Source organism: Schistocerca piceifrons, chromosome 3 (genome assembly GCF_021461385.2).
Source record: "Schistocerca piceifrons isolate TAMUIC-IGC-003096 chromosome 3, iqSchPice1.1, whole genome shotgun sequence".
NCBI classification, from domain to species: Eukaryota; Metazoa; Arthropoda; class Insecta; order Orthoptera; family Acrididae; genus Schistocerca; species Schistocerca piceifrons.
In genome coordinates, this window is record NC_060140.1 from 107441924 (window position 1) to 107459663 (window position 17740).

A 17740-nucleotide genomic window follows, 5' to 3' on the forward strand; every position below is an offset into this window, starting at 1 on the left:
GACCCCTATACACTGTTGCCAACGTTGGTGAAGGTCTTGGAAGAAAGCAGGGAAATCTTAGTCTGCGATGCTCGTAAGCTCATTTGTCACAGCCCGTTGGATGTCCGCGATCTTTTGATGGAGCTTTCCTATCAGTCGGCTTTTCATTCACGGAAACAAGAAAAACTGGCAAGGTGAGAGGACGGGCGTATATGGTGGATGTGCGATGGCTATAATAGAATGCCTGGCCAGATACTTGGTAACAGATAAAGCTGTATGGGGTCTTGCATTGTCGTGCAGTAAGAACCAGTCCTGAGAATGCCCCAAATCGGGTGGCAACGTATAATTACTTGCCACAAATACTTCAAGACTTCAATGTAAGAGTTTGGATTACTGTTTGAACTGTTCCCGAAGGTTGTCGTTTGACTTTTTTCGTGGCTGGTGATCCATGACTCGGTGATTCAGCGCTTTGACGCTTCATGTGGATGTCACACTGGTGGCATCAACATTCATACCCAGCAATAACCTCTGACAGCAATGGGGGACCACGCTTGGCCCTATCCAGTAGTTGAGCAGAAATCCTACGTCTTTCCTCTTTCAATTCATCTGTTAGTGTGTGAGCGACAACTTTTGCGTTAAGTTTCCGTTTCCCTAAATCTTCGCGTAAAATCTTATGACTCTTCACGATTCATATTACGTTCATCTGATATCTCACCCACAGTTACATGACTATCTTCTTGCAATCACTGCCTTACACGGACCACGTTTGCTTCGGTATGTGCTGTAAGCGGGCGACCAGTTCTAGGACCGTCTTGCACTGAATCTCTGCCTTTACAAAACCTTTCGTGCCACTCGTAAATACTTCTTGCAAGTGCCTCGCCTGCATATGCTTGCTTAATCATTGGCCACTTTTCACCAGCGATTTTCCAGAGCAAAACGCAGAACTCCAGCATCGTTGTCAGCGTTACTAATGCGCCGAGAAGCCAAAGAGTGTGCTACGAGGAATGTTTTTTAAATAAGTACCGTTTTGAAATTAAAAAAGACGTGCTAAGATATCTTAATAATTTTAGTTTTACAAGAAAGCCTGTACCTTAATCTACGCACTGACGCCATTACAGTTTGATTCTTCCTTGTTAAGGTTGTGTACTGAGTGTTTAAAATGCCTCCGATAATCGTGAGTCTCGCCGACTGTGAAGTACGGGCTGTTACAAGATTTCTTAGTGCTAAAGGCCTAAAAGCGATCGATATTCATCGTGAGATCTGTGCAGTTTACAGAGAAAACATTATGAGTCATAGAATGGTAAGAATGTGGATGAGGGCACTGAAAGATGACCGCACAAATGTGCATGATGAACACCGGAGTGGGCGTCCTTAGGTCGTTAATGAGGGTTTGGTGTAGGAAGCGGACAGTAACGTGTGAGAAAACAGACGCTTTACGATTTCCTCCTTGCGGGATGACTTTCCTAATGTTTCTTGTAGTGTTTTGTATGGCATTGTGACCGAGCACTTGAATTATCGAAAATTGTGCGCACGTTGGCTACCGAAAATGTTGACGGATGTGCACAAAACCAAACGTTTAGACAGTGCATTGACTTTCCTTGAGCGGCACCACAACGACGGTGATGATTTCTTAAGCCAAATTGTTACGGGCGATGAAACATGGGTGGCCTACGTCACACCAGATTCAAAGCAACAGTCCATGGAAGTTGAGCAAGGGCATAGTTTTGCTGCAAGACAATGCCCGTCTGCATGTGGCGAATCAGACCAAAGATCTCACCACATCTTTTCGATGGGAAACTCTAGATCATCCTCCGTACAGCCCCGATCTTACGCCCAGCGACTACCATCTGTTCCTGCACTTGAAGAAACACCTGGGCTGTCAGCGTCTTCAAGACGATGACGAAGTCAAAACAGTGGTGGCGTAGTGGTTAACAAGTCAGGCGGCAGACTTCTATGAGGAGGGTATCCAAAAACTGGTACAACGTTATGACAAGTGCCTCAATATTGACGGAAATTATGCAGAAAAGTAGATTAAGGTACAGGCTTTCATGTAAAAATAAAATTATTGAGATTTCTTAGCACGTCTTCTTTCAATTTCAAAACGGTACTTACTTAAAAAAACATGCCTCGCACTAACAAGGGAAACTCCCCATCGCAGCCACTTCAGATTTAGCGGCAAGATGGCCCATTGAATAGCCCATCAAAAACAGAACGCAGATCAAGCATGGAAACAGTAAGAAGGTGTAATGGACTGTGAAAAAAAGCAAATTAGAAACAGTGAACGGTCCAAGAACAAGAAGTGCAATAAGGAGCGTCCTTTAACAGCACGCGCCATTTATTTTATTTTATTTTTTTCAAAACATTATGAACTGTCCGTTCGGTCATTTAAATGTATGTTCTCTTTCTGTAGTCATGCCAGTTGACATACTATAGTAGGGTGACCAAATTGTTTTCGGTGGAAGTCGGGACACATTCACCCGGGTGCCAATGGACACCTCATTCCACATGTACCCAGGTCTCTTAATTTTAAATATTAATGTTTTGATGATTCATTTTGTTAACCCGATTATTATAACTAATAAGAGGATACAAAAGATTGATATAATCTAGATTATCTGTATAATTAAAGATATTTAATAAACGTATACAGTAATAAAGAAATGTATTACGATTTTACAAAATTTTACAGGCATTCAACTTTTAATCAATTAATATTAACATGAGCTTTAATATTACTGAGCAATTGTAGATGGAATTGATTGTCCATGGAGAAAAAGGTATTTTTCACTGTCTCCAGCCTTCTTGATCATGGCTTTGTTCTTTGAGACACAGTGATAAAACTGGGCACAATCCATTTTGTAGTTGTACAGGATCTGCAGGATTGCTTCAAGGGAGTCCACCTCCATTCTGTTTCTTTCATCAGTCCACTGGATATTCATGGACGAAAATATTCTTTCCACATTGGCATTATGGGCTGGGATTGGAAATAAATACCTTGCAATTATTACCAACTCAGAGTAATTCTGAAGACAGTCACAGCTTTTAAAAAAACTCACCCACTTCTCATGACATTCCAATGGTGTTTTTTTCATCATTCCACTTGTGAAGACTTTCTTCAACAAAATTTGTCAGTATGCCGAACTGATCAAAGAGAATGGAATCATCGATTTCAATCTCTTTACTCTTCAAATAAGAAATTGTCTCTTCAACACTTTCCCTTTTTGGCACTCTCTTCAGTAACATCCAATCAAACACCGGCGATGAGGGTAAATATGAGACGCTCCACTTGCTGAGATATTCTACACAAGTGTCATAAAACTTGTTAACTTCTTCTCTAAAACTCCTTTCCGCTGCTTCTGATACTTCTGCTCTTTTAAGGACAGATTTAACATTAAAAGAAATGAACTGCTGTTCACTCCTTTTAGTAACAGCTTCCAGAGTATTTTTCAAAACATCATTTACTCTTTTACACTTTTCGTGCTTCCCTCAGTTTCCTTTATCCCATGCTGCAAAGTGCTAAGCTGACTGTGAATGAACCATAAGTAGGCTTCACTTAAAGGGTTACTGAAAAACTGAACCAATATTTTGGGGCTTTGTCTTCATTTAGGAAAAAATCTTTTAAGGGTTCCAACAGGCGGATTACCCTTTCAACTGTTGTAAGCATTCATATATTCAGCTCCCACATAATCACAGAACTCCTTAAGCCTCTCTGCTCTAACACTATATATATGTAAAAGTGTGAGTATACCTTCATGACGATAGTTTCAATATTACAGCTTAAACTGTCAGCAGATGTCTGCACGCTATTGTGTAAAACATGTGCAGGGCACCCTATGCCTTCAATGTTTTATGCAATGTTGCCTTTAATTTGGTAAATACGTTGCATTTGCCTTGTCTTTTTAAACCACCAAAGTTTGTGTTGGTATTGTCTCCACAAAATGCCACACATTTATTTTTCTCAAGATCAAACATTTCGATAGTATTCATACAAAATCTTGAAATTTCGTCAGATATTTCATTAGGTAGGGAACTCACCTTCAAAAGTTTGGTCTGAACTCCCTGATTAATATCGAAAAACTGAACAACAAACGGAAATATTTTAGTGGCCTTATGATTGCTGGCATCAGTGGATATCCCGTAGAAAGAAGACTTTTTGATGTTTTCAAGGCTTTCCTTTACACTCTGGGGAGCAATAACTCCTTTCACTAAGGCTGACACTTTAGTTCTTGCTGAACTAAACTTTTTTGCAATGGAAGAATCATCAAACATAATGCTGTTAAGTTTATTAGTACAATCACTAGATCTATAAGTTTGGTGGTGAATTACCCTGTGGTAGGCTAGTGTAAGCTCGGCTGCTCAAGCTTTCGTCTCTTCACTTGACTGATGTTTCACAAAATGATTTTGTAGAGTTTTACTGCACCTCGGTGCACTGTATCTTTAATGTATTTCTTTGAACTGATGTGATTAACTATATCGGAACGTCCACTATTGATTATACTAATAAAACAGTTACATACGAAACACTCTGCTTCGTAATCAAAACTATCTTTCTTAATGAAATTCCATTCCTTGGAATAACAGTCACTGAACTTGCAGGCACGTTTCGGCATTGCGTTTCACAGTACTGCAGCAATAATATCACTAACATGAGAAAAGACTATTGCAGTTCATCTGACAAAACATCAACTACTACACTGTTCTGACAATGAGTGTGTGAGTAAGTGGCGCGACAATCATAGCTCTGTTACAATAATACAACTTACTACTTGTTGGCCAAAGTACCGCTGAAAGTAAATTATTGCCTGAGTGTATCAATACTGATACTGTGATTACTAGTATGGGACAATGGAGGTTTTAGACAAATAAGCTAAAATATATTAATTTCTTGAGTTGTATTTCCTTTAATATAGCGAAATCCCAAAAATTTGAGGAAGTTTCACGAAATGTGTTTAAAAACTGAATTCCGGGACTTTTGAGCATCCCGAAACAAATTTTTGGGACACCGGAACACAGGGATGAAAACCGGGACAATCCCGGTTTTCCGGGACGGTTGGTCACCCTATACTATACATTAGTTATAGAATAGGAGTCATGTGGCAAAAATATGTTACCATCGCAAGTAAACGTGGTGAATAGCGACAGCAGGCGAGATACCACATAGACGTCATACAGATATGAAAACAACAAATAAACGGGTCTGAACTATGTTTCAGCAAAGGAATTCAAGAGTCAAGACTTCCAAAACGGAACGCAACTTCAAAAACTTTAAAAACATGTGTTTCGATAGAGCAAAGAGAAACTGAGTGATTGTGAAACTGTTGCTTTCACTTGTGCTGTTTATGTGACAAACTATTATGTTTTTATTATTTCCTTGGGAGTGATCACATCCATATTCATACGAAAACCTGTATCGGGCAAGGACGGATACCTCACTCACTAACCAATTGTACAAATTTGGTGTGTCGATAAGAGATTCCTACCATTTGGCACACCTCCTGTCACTAGTGCCGTGTATAATACCAGATGTGTTTTCCGGTGGAGGGTTCAGTTGACTTGTCACCTTGTCTTCAAACGTTTGCCGTTCCCATTCGAAAGCCACTTCCTTTCAGCTGCTAATAGAGTTGTGCAGAATCAGCTGACATTGCAAACGGACGTCACACAACGACACAGACACAAACTTGAATAAAGCTACCAGCGAGGAAAAAAAAGGGCACCATGAAGGTTTCAATACGGCTCGGCCTCTTGGTAGTCTGACAACGTAACCACTTAACCACGACGTCATTTGTCTTCTCGATTGCACTTCTTCTTCTTGAATCGCTCACTGTTTCTGTTTCGCTTTTTTTCACAGTCCAGTACACCTTCTTCCTGTTTTCATGCTTTATCTGTCTTCAGTTTCTGACAGGCTGTCCACTGGGTCCTCTTACCACTAAATCTGAGGGAGGTGGGGGGGGGGGATGCGGTACGGTGTTTCCTTTGTAAGCACAGCCCTGAGACCTAGTTGAGTCTGCACGTGAACATAACCAAGGTCATTTCAAGGACGCACGCATACCAGGTAATATAAAAAAATTATTTGTTCCTTTTTAGTATGGCAAAGTCAGAAATAAAAAAGAAACCTCTCCTGGAAGTTTTCTGACAAAGGGAGTATGCGCCGCATTTGAAGACGACTGTCTGTATAGTACGCATCCACGCAGGGATGAATTTTTACGTCAGGATCCGAAAAACCGACCGGTTAATACCGATGTCGGTATTTGTTTGTTCTCGGTTATAACAGGTGTTGTTATTTCTTTGTCAATAACTTGGTTAAAAACCGTAATAGCAAATAGCCATAGCAGCAGTCTACAATTTTTCGTTTTTAAATAAACCTTTTTAAAGAAAAGTAATTTTTATTCATAAAATATGCATTGCTTTAAAATATTGCGTTATTATAAAAATGGAAAAAGATCAGTGCTATTTTAATAACAATGCGGACAGAAAGGAGCAACAGACCCATGGTATAAGAAGTAACAGCATTGTTGAGACGACAATGTGCACTTGTCACAGCTGGTCTGTGTGGCAGTTTCTCACTGTCGTCATCGTCAGTTGTGTTAATGGAATGGCATCACCCCCAGTCTGGAAATTTTTACGAAGTACGGCATCAGTGAAGTACAGTGCTCCATTTGCTTTAAAATATTAAAAAAAGGGGGGAGCCACTACAAACTTGTGAGATAGTCGTCGGCTGCAACTCGATCCCGAGTATGCAGAACTACTTCCCGCATAGAATGAGCACTTCAACATAACTTGCTGTGTTCCCGTTGGCTGAACAGACCAAACCTGGCTTAAATCATGCGCCCACACAAATCGCACTAAATCTTTGGAGGGCAGCAGAGTTATAACTGACGGAGCTTTCTTGCTTGTCGCTTGGCCTCTTCGTGCCTGCGGCGTTCTCCTTCTAACAGGTTGACAGCGGTAGATATAGTATTCCTCCACAGCAAATGGTCCACAGCAAATTCTCCCCACGTTTGTATGTTTATGGAAGTCGTCTTCATGATGTGTTTTATCTGGTCCTTAAAGCGCTTGACCGGGCTTCCATGAGGTCTACTGCCAGAGCAGAGTCCACCATAAGGGATTTGGCGGGGAATCCTTGTGTCACTCACGTCATGCACTTGGCCTAATCGTCTCAGTCAATGAATGATGATGGTTGCCTCAATGCTGTTTAGATGCGCTTTCTCGAGAACCGCAGTCTGGACCGCACCGTCCCCCCCTCCCCAATCACTTAATGTTCAAGATGTATCCGATCTTTTTTTGTTGGTGGAAGTGCTCAAGTTTCTTGATATCAAGGCGATAGTGTGTCCAAGTTTCACAGCCGTACAGGAGCGTAGAAATCACTACAGCTCTTTACATTATGAATCTGGTGTGCAGCTTTCGGTCTTTATTCACGAAGACTGCACATTAACCGCCAAAATCCTGCATGAGCAGTCCTAATTTTTTTTATCAGTATTTTGTACGCAGGTACACCGACTGGACAAAATACTTCCAAGATACAAGAAGTGCTCGTCTTGTTCTAGTGATGTGGCCTTGATGGAGACATTTAACTCATGGAGAGTTAATCATGTGGAAGGTTGTGCGAGTACCTTCGTTTTTCCGGCATTGATAGTAAGACCAAATATGTGGCAAAAGGATAACTAAAAGGAGAAAACAGTTCAAAAAAAAAAAAAAATGGTTCAAATGGCTCTGAGCACTATGGGACTTAACTTCTGTGGTCATCAGTCCCCTAGAACTTAGAACCACTTAAACCTAACTAACCTGAGGACATCACACACATCCATGCCCGAGGCAGGATTCGAACCTGCGAGCGTAGCAGTCCCGCGGTTCCGGACTGCGCGCCTAGAACCAAAACTTAACAGTTCATTGACAGTTTAAAATGAAAACAGAAAGCAGCTAATGTGCTGCCTGTGTCTAAATAATATGTCTTTTTCGCTTGGAGCCTTTAAAAACGGACAAATTAACACCAAAAATAGAGTTCCTCGACCCCAGTTTTCATCCTTTAGTACTGGCTATTGGTAATGTCCAATTAGTGGTATGATCCCCGTTTAAAACATGATTATTGAACAGAGTTTCAAAAAATTAGAATCAATAAGAATACTGCTGATTTTTTTTTGTAGTAGTCAGCAATTTATCACTTTTCGAGAAAAGCAGCGAACGGTGAACGGACTAAGTTTTCATTTATTTGCCTATTTAATATTTTGATTCTATCTATTTAGAAATTGAAGGAGTCAAAATTTTTCAATCTTTGTCTGATTTTTACATTTGTTACAAGAAATAATAGAAAAAACGAAAATCGGTTATTTTGACCAGTATTAACAGTCCGGTTAAACTGGCGTTGAAAAAAAAACGATGTAACTGAAATTGCTGTCACAACCGTGTTTTAGCGATAACCGCCATCCCTAGTTTGACGACTGCTAGGTCAGGGGCTCAGGTTCGCCATGAACCCCATCCCCCAACACTTTGGACCGGCTCCCTAGTACTGAGGTATCTCGACAGACGGCGCAGCCTCCCTAGCCGCTAGTTTTGGAATAACGAGTGACAGAGCACAAGCTGGAGAAGTGCGGCCCGCCAGACCTGCAGGTAGAGGAAGACCTCGCGGCCGCGCTGGCGGTAGCGGCGGCGCGTCTCCGCCCCCACGTCCGGCCGCAGTCCGCCCCCGCAGAGCTGCGTCGCCAGCTGCAGCAGCCGGGGGCGGTATCTCAGGAACATGGCTCCCTGCAACACCACAGCACACGCACCGGCTATACGAAAAGCGTGGGACGAACTGAAATTTCGTGGAGATCCCTGCAATTGCAAAGAAAGAGCAGGATGAAGTCATACTCAGAGGATATGTAGAGGAAAGTGTCCAAATATAGATTCCCCCCTCCCCCAAAAACGAACCCCCTGGAATCTTGGCTGTGCGTTCTCCTGAACTCTAGTGGGACCAAGTGTAAACGCACCCTAAGAAGAAAGGAAAAAAACAAATCCACCCTGAAGAAATTATCCAAATGGGAATGGAATCGGTAGATGTGATATACATGTACAGGTAAACACAAAATGAAAATTTCAGAAAAATTAACAGAGTTGTTGGATATCCTCCTGAGGCATACCGTGCCCCTTTCTCTCCAAGTGGGAACGGCCTTGCCGCAGTGGATACACCGGTTCCCGTAAGATCACCGAAGTTAAGCGCTGTCGGGCGTGGTCGGCACTTGGATGGGTGACCATCCAGGCCGCCATGCGCTGTTGCTATTTTTCGGGGTGCACTCAGCCTCCTGATGCCAATTGAGGAGCTATTCGACCGAATAGTAGCGGCTCCGGTCAAAGAAAACCATCATAACGACCGGGAGAGCGGTGTGCTGACCACACGCCCCTCCTATCCGCATCCTCACCTGAGGATGACACGGTGGTCGGATGGTCCTGATGGGCCACTTGTGGCCTGAAGACGGAGTGCTTCTTTCCAAGTGATGCCTTATTGCATATTTATTGTGTAACTACCGTTTTCGTTAATTGAGCATCTTCACGCTGCTGAAGTCTTGATATAAATTGTCTGGTCTTCGTATGTTATGCTGAAGATCAAATCCAAAAGACACTGGTCAGAAACATTCTGCAGACCGCCTGGCGGAAGTATGGCGAGCAGATACGGCGTGCTGCGAACGATGAACTCTTTATTGGCCTTCCTTCAAGCCATCTTCATTTTCTGAACCCTGTTGAGCCGTGCACGTCTAGCGTTTATCCCATTTATTGTTTGTCATCTTCTATTACGGTACTGCCGCCTCGTTTTCTTATTCCATTTACTGGCGTCACTAACTTCCTGCCTTAATTGCTCGTGAGTGGCAGCAGCAGCGCTTATCGATAAGTGCACTGTCGTACCATCTTTGGAGCCACCGATAGTATTTCCGGGTCGTCGTGTGTCTGGTTGCCAGTTGAAGACGGACCAGCAGTGCAGTCGGGACGCAGCAGCAGTGATGTCGGGGACGGCGCGCCGGTGAGGCACCGACAACCAGTGCTCGCTGACCGCTGGCGACACACATGTACTGTCCGACGGAGGGAGATTGGAGCGGGACGACCGTTGGTTGGTCGTTCAGTTGGTCGTCTTATTTTAAATTAAGGTGGTCTTGCCCTTAAGGCATGAGACTGTATGGTGTATTCAGCCGGTTATTAATGCTTCACCGTTTCCGGGTCTGGGCAGTTGGTCGGTTGGTGTGGAGCAGTGAAGAAATCTCCGCAGCACGTAGTTTGGCCGAGATCGCTGCCGGCGTCCACGCGCGGTCGGAGTGTGTGCTGTTGTTCCCATTGCTACGAGGTTCGTGGCTCACTGATCCTGGACACGAAAGTTGACTTAATCTACCAGCAAGTCACGACTATTCACATTGTGTCGTTTAGGTTTCGTTGTCGGCTGTTGGGACATTCAAGCGAGCAACAACGTGTTTTCAAGTTGCCAAATTTTAGCCACCCTCCGGTGGAGTTTGACTGTACTTGGTTATTTTGAATTGAAGTGCACCAGCAGAATCTTCTGCCATGTGGCTGTTAACGTTCCGGTTACTTCCGCTGGCCGTTGACGTAAATTCAGGCACGGTATTTTCCTCGTCGTGTTGTCGCTGTCCGGCACGGTGAGTAGTTTGACAGCTCAATGTATAATTGGTTGTGGGCGCGAATACCTTCTACGTTGTTCCATCGAACTCCCTGTTATGTGCTGGTAGGTGGAGCGGAAGTTATCTTGTCGGTGGGTCCGTTGACTGTCTGTCGGTTGGGTTCTCGTCAGATCGAGATTGGTTGCGCCGACTGCCTGTCTCGCCTAAGCGAGCGTTAGTGTTTGAATTCCAGGCCGACCCTCGGAAACTTCCGAGCGCCGTTGGTTGTACTGCCTTTTCTTATTTGTTCTTGATGTTTGTATTTGTATTACTTCTAGCCGACTTTTAAATTAAGGTATAAGATTTTTAAATTAAGGCATAAGATTGTTTGGGCTTCAGCCTAATTTAAAGAACTGTTTTAAGATAAGGCCTTTTGCCATTTAAAAATTTAATGTTTGAGTCTTAAGAGATGGGCCTTCAGACGATTTTTTTTTTTTTAATTAAAGTTGTTTTGCTCTTAAGGTGTGAGATCTTTTGGGCCTTCAGCATAATTGAAAGAACTGATGAATTTCTGATTTTGGTTTGAGTTAAGTTATTGGCTTTGAGCTGATTTTAAATTAAAGTGGTCTTGCCCTTAAGGCATGAGATTGTATGGTGTATTCAGCCGGTTATTAATGCTGTGTTTCTTTTTTCTTAATTCTCTTGGCTCTTGTAATGTTTGGTCAAATAAATAAAGTTGTATGTTCGAGTGTAACTGACAGCCGCTTATTTTGGCCCCTTTCCACAATTTAAACTACCTGTCCTGTCCTTCGGGTTTAGCGGGGCGTCACACCCGTCAATAGCGTTACTCATTTTAAATGGACTCCACTTTCTTTGAACACCTTTCCCCTTTATCCTCTTGGAATATGCAAGAGAACATGTATGTGTGCTGACACAGGTGACTTTAAACATGAAAAAGTAAGGCGTCTGATTTAAGCTATTGGAGAGGGTACAATTTACACGACCACAACCTAAGTTTTGTTAATGAAATAATTTTTTAACAAGACTTTTAAATAAAGCTGTTTACCCTAAACCCTATTTTTCACGAATACGTATAGGGTGAAATGTTTATGTGCCAATATCTACGAGGAATAACGAAAAATTTAGCACAATGTTGCAACTTTTTCCATTGTAAAAACATGTTGCGACCAACTGATAAGCAAAAAGTGAAGCTGGCGACTTGGGTAACCTGCTGCAGAGTGGCTACTATACTCGAAGGCCGAGAAAAGACGCACCAAAAAGGAATTATTCGAATGGAACAAATGATTACAGTTTCAGAAAATTTGGATGATTAATTCAAGAGAAAGAGGTTAACAAGTTGAGTAAACCTATAATGTGTTGGGCAACCTCTGGCCCTTATGTAAGCAGTTATTCGGCTTGGCATTGATTGACATTGTTGTTAGATGCCCTCCTGAAGTATATCGTGTCAAATTGTGTCCAGCTGGCACAATCGTCAAAATTCCGAGCTGGTTGGCGAACCTAGCCTATAACGCTCCAAACGTTCTCAAATGGGGAGAGATCCAGCGATATTGTTGGGGAAAGCAGATGTCTTGAGTCAAATTTCCTGCCTTGAAGCTCATTCTCTTAAATATCTTAATACTCCATACATTTCCATAATTCAATAAAGGTATGGCACAATAAGTTACAATTCTGACAAGTGTAGCAGATGAAAATGCGGTTTTAGGGCATCGTTCCATACGATTGAATTTAGAGACTCATTTGGATTCTCTGTTTTGTCATGAAAACACTTTTTTAGCAGTTCTGGATCGTCCAGAAACCTGCAAGCGGGCTTGACAACATCTAGGATACAATTTGAAATCCTCTTCTTGTGAATATAAGGGTTCTTATATCTCTGAGCCTGTAGATATTTACACCAACTAATGTGGCACAGATGATGAATGGGACGTTCATATGTTTATTCCATGTAGAAATATGTAGCCCATACAGCACTTTTCATATCACTTACACTGGATAGGTTCTGGCTGACAGACTTCCCATACTACACTTGAAGAGTCTCTATCGTCTTCTTTGTGGTCTGTTGTGTCCAGCTTGTTTGTTATTGTTTCTAAGATACAGAACAGAGTCACAGATGCTCTATAAAACCAAAGAGAATATATCGCAGCCTACTAGATGTATCCCATGCAAGTTTGTTTGAAAATAATCCACAGAATCGTTGTTTACTGAGCTGGTATTGAAGTGTTGCTTCAAAAAGTGGGCCTGGCAGGAAGGTCGCAACACACATTCAATTATTTTTCAGGTACTTTGGATGACATTTCATCTTTGAAACTTTAGGAACTTATTGTCCACGGGTTTCTGCTAATAAATAAAAAATAAATTGGAAATTGACATTTGCGGTCGATTTTGTGAATGTCCTCCCTTAATTTACAAATTCCACACACAAGTTCAGCTTAAAATACTGTGATATTGCGTTTACTTTGATTAAATATGCAAATGACACATTCAGGTGCAACTTAATAACATATTGTGAAATTTAGACCACTACAAACCTCAGGTTTTTCGCATATGCTGCAGTTGTCTGTAATGAAATACTATATGAAAAAAGTTGCACAAATATTGTGTTGAATCTTGACAAGATTCCAAAGTGATGCAAAAACTGGCAACTTGCTTTATATATAGAGAAATGTAACGAAAAAACATAATATCCTATGACCACAGTATCAACGAGTCACCATTGGAATCTGTCATTTCATACAAATGCATGGGCATAACTCTCTGTAGGGATATTAAATGGAACGATTACATATGTCATATGTCAAGCAGGTGGCAGACTCGGTTTTTTTCCAAACACTCTTCATGAACTACATCTGGTACAGGTAGATTTTAGTGTTGATATTTTACCAAATAAAAAACAGAAACTAGGAGAAGCAAAGGAAGTAAATCGCAAAATATATTAAACCAAATATTATCCATTATGAAGCAGTTATGACAATCTGTATTCCTATGATCCCAGATAGCTCCGGAATCAAAAATATCTGAAAAAAATCCTGCTCAAAGTTGTCACTTGTATTTTCCTCACTTGAAATTGCCTCGTAGGCCCAAAAACAAAACAAACCCTCTCTCTACGTATGGTGGTTTCATTGGAATATACAAAAGGACAGCACGAATGGTCACAGGTTTTTTGCCCATCGAAGAGCGTCACAGAAATGCTAAAAATCCTGAAATGGCAACCTGAAGATAGATGCCAACCTCCAAAGCCTACCTACAAAGTCTCAAGAAGCGTAAAGATGAATATACTGCAGCACTGAACGCATCGCTCCTGAAGGGAACATTTTGTAGTATGGACCATACGAGATGTACAGGAAGAGAGCCAGTGAGGTTCTGAAAGGTGCAGACAGGCATGCAGAGCCATGCTGATTCCATTGCCATGGCTGGCTTCTTGGTTGAGCATCATGACGCGCCGGCCAGTGTGGCCGAGCGGTTCTAGATGCTTCAGTCTGGAACCGCGCGACCGCTACGGTCGCAGGTTCGAATCCTGCCTCGGGCATGGACGTGTGTGATGTCCTTAGGTTAGTCAGGTTTAAGTAGTTCTAAGTTCTAGGAGACTGATGACCTCAGATGTTAAGTCCCATAGAGCTCAGAGCCATTTGAGCCATTCTTGATCATGGCGCGAAGTGCCTGAGCTGGATGAGGTTTAAATCCAGGAAGTCTGTTGGCCTGGGAAGTGTGGTAAAATCCTGGTGCTCTTTGAATCACGCGCGTTCACTGCATGGCGAGCTGTGTGACACATTGCATTGTCCTGATGGTAGATGCCATTCTGCGAAGGATAAACAAGCTAAATGTAGTGTGGACATGGTCCCCAAGGTTGATGCATATTGTTTTGATCCATTGAACCTTCCAGAATGACGGAATCAACCAAGGAATGCCACAAAAACATATCCCAGACCATAACCCAGCCTCCTCTGCCATGAAACCTTCCAATGACTGCTGCAGGGTGTTTGCTTTCAGACTTTTCACGCGGTAAACATCAGCAGCCATCTGTCTGATGAAGCATAAAATGTGATTCATCTGAAAAAGCCACCTCCTGCACTCAGTGGATGTGCAGATTCCAACCTTAGTCGCCAATGAACAACAGTCAGGGTGGGTGCATGAACCAGGCACTTCTGTGCAGGTGCACATGCAGCAACATTGGCTGAATGGTCGTTGAGGAGACACTGTTGGTGGCTACTTGGTTCATCTGGGCGACCAGTTGCTGAATAGTTGCAACGCCTCTACTCCTGTACACAACTCCACAGCCATCATTCACCACATTCACCACTATCATCTACGACCCATGGTGTGCCACAGTTGCCTCAGTGCCAGTTTTTGATAGCCCCATTTCGTCATTACCGATATACATTAACCATGGCAGCAAAAAAACTGTTAACAAACTTAGCTACACTTCTGGAAATTGAAATAAGAACACCGCGAATTCATTGTCCCAGGAAGGGGAAACTTTATTGACACATTCCTGGGGACAGATACATCACATGATCACACTGACAGAACCACAGGCACATAGACACAGGCAACAGAGCATGCACAATGTCGGCACTAGTACAGTGTATATCCACCTTTCGCAGCAATGCAGGCTGCTATTCTCCCATGGAGACGATCGTAGAGGTGCTGGATGTAGTCCTGTGGAACGGCTTGCCATGCCATTTCCACCTGGCGCCTCAGTTGGACCAGCGTTCGTGCTGGACGTGCAGACCGCGTGAGACGACGCTTCATCCAGTCCCAAACATGCTCAATGGGGGACAGATCCGGAGATCTTGCTGGCCAGGGTAGTTGACTTACACCTTCTAGAGCACGTTGGGTGGCACAGGATACATGCGGACGTGCATTGTCCTGTTGGAACAGCAAGTTCCCTTGCCGGTCTAGGAATGGTAGAACGATGGGTTCGATGACGGTTTGGATGTACCGTGCACTATTCAGTGTCCCCTCGACGATCACCAGTGGTGTACGGCCAGTGTAGGAGATCGCTCCCCACACCATGATGCCGGGTGTTGGCCCTGCGTGCCTCGGTCGTATGCAGTCCTGATTGTGGCGCTCACCTGCACGGCGCCAAACACGCATACGACCATCATTGGCACCAAGGCAGAAGCGACTCTCATCGCTGAAGACGACACGTCTCCATTCGTCCCTCCATTCACGCCTGTCGCGACACCACTGGAGGCGGGCTGCACGCTGTTGGGGCGTGAGCGGAAGACAGCCTAACGGTGTGCGGGACCGTAGCCCAGCTTCATGGAGACGGTTGCGAATGGTCCTCGCCGATACCCCAGGAGCAACAGTGTCCCTAATTTGCTGGGAAGTGGCGGTGCGGTCCCCTACGGCACTGCGTAGGATCCTACGGTCTTGGCGTGCATCCGTGCGTCGCTGCGGTCCGGTCCCAGGTCGACGGGCACGTGCACCTTCCGCCGACCACTGGCGACAACATCGATGTACTGTGGAGACCTCACGCCCCACGTGTTGAGCAATTCGGCGGTACGTCCACCCGGCCTCCCGCATGCCCACTATACGCCCTCGCTCAAAGTCCGTCAACTGCACATACGGTTCACGTCCACGCTGTCGCGGCATGCTACCAGTGTTAAAGACTGCGATGGAGCTCCGTATGCCACGGCAAACTGGCTGACACTGACGGCGGCGGTGCACAAATGCTGCGCAGCTAGCGCCATTCGGCGGCCAACACCGCGGTTCCTGGTGTGTCCGCTGTGCCGTGCGTGTGATCATTGCTTGTACAGCCCTCTCGCAGTGTCCGGAGCAAGTATGGTGGGTCTGACACACCGGTGTCAATGTGTTCTTTTTTCCATTTCCAGGAGTGTATTTCAGAAACAGGTTGACCCTTGGCCCGAAAGCTAATGATCATGTACTTTTGGACGTCAGATGAGTCGCTCTGTTTCCACACTGTTTTCTGTTTCCCCCTGACACGCTTTACATACCATCCACTGCTAGTGCTGCCACCTGTCGTCTGTGAGTAGTTATTGCATGTTGAAGCTGAACATAGGTAGTGGTCATTTTACAGTTACTGGACTGTGAATAACGTACAATCAGAATAAGACTCTACCATGCACTAAACAGTTGTTCGCAGAGTATGAATAATTAATATTTATAGATGTACGAGGGTCAATCTAAAAGAAATGAACACTATTTTTGTAAAAATACAGTTTTCATTCTGCATGTGTGAAAGTTTTACAGTGTGTAGATACATCCTTCTCGCTTGTTTTCAAACTTAGTTCAACCTGCTCCCGTGAGTGGGGCAGTCACAGCATGTCTTCAAGATGGCTGCTACACTTGACGTTCGTCAGAAGCAACGTGCTGTCATAGAATTCCTGTGCTGTGAAAACGGGACAGTGGGAAACATCCACAAGAGGTTGAAAAAGGTGTATGGAGATGTTGCTGTCGATCGCAGTACAGTTAGTCGGTGGGCAAGCACATTAGGCTATATTGAGGATTGTCCTCGCAGCCGCTGGCCTCGTACTGCACAAACTCCAGACAATGTGCAGAGAGTTAACGAATTGGTGACTGCTGACAGACTCATCACAGTGAATGAATTGTCACGCTACTTTGGGATAGGGGAAGGAAGTATTTGCAAAATACTGAAAGTGCTGGCGTTAAAAAGTTTTGTGCCAGGTGGGTTCCCAAAGGAACAAGAAAAACGGTATGCAATGAACGTTTGGAGCAGTATGAGAATGTCGGAGATGAATTTCTTGGAAGAACTGTGACAGGTGATAAAACATGGCTCAATCATTTTTCACCAGAGACGAAGGGGCAGTCAATGGAGTGGCATCATGCAAATTCACCCAAGAAAAACAAAAATTCAAAACCACACCTTCTGCTGGAAAAGTTATGGCTACGGTGTTTTTCGATTCCGAAGGACTCTTGCTTGTGGAAATCATGCCAAGTGGAAGCACCATAAATTCTGATGCATAGGTGACGACACTGAAGAAACTTCAAGCGCGACTGAGTCGTGTTCGACCACATCGGCAAAAGCAGGATGTTTTGCTGTTGCGCGACAATTCACAGCTACATGTCAGTCAAAAAACCATGGAAGCGATCACAAAACTCGGATGGACAACACGGAAACACCCTCCTTACAGTCCTGACCTGGCTCCATGTGACTGTCATCTCTTTGGGAAAGACTCTTCGTGGAA

General features: G+C 43.7%; 1 protein-coding gene and 1 pseudogene across 1 annotated transcript in view; one reads left to right on the forward strand and one right to left on the reverse strand.

Moving 5' to 3' along the window:
* Nucleotides 1-17740, reverse strand: part of LOC124788432 — a 120962-nt gene that overhangs the window by 93842 nt on the left and 9380 nt on the right. The window contains exon 2 of the mRNA XM_047255703.1: nucleotides 8578-8718. Within this exon, the coding sequence (XP_047111659.1) occupies nucleotides 8578-8718 (141 nt within the window). The remainder of the gene's footprint in view (nucleotides 1-8577; nucleotides 8719-17740) is intronic.
* On the forward strand, nucleotides 9114-9231 carry LOC124790247 (annotated as a pseudogene).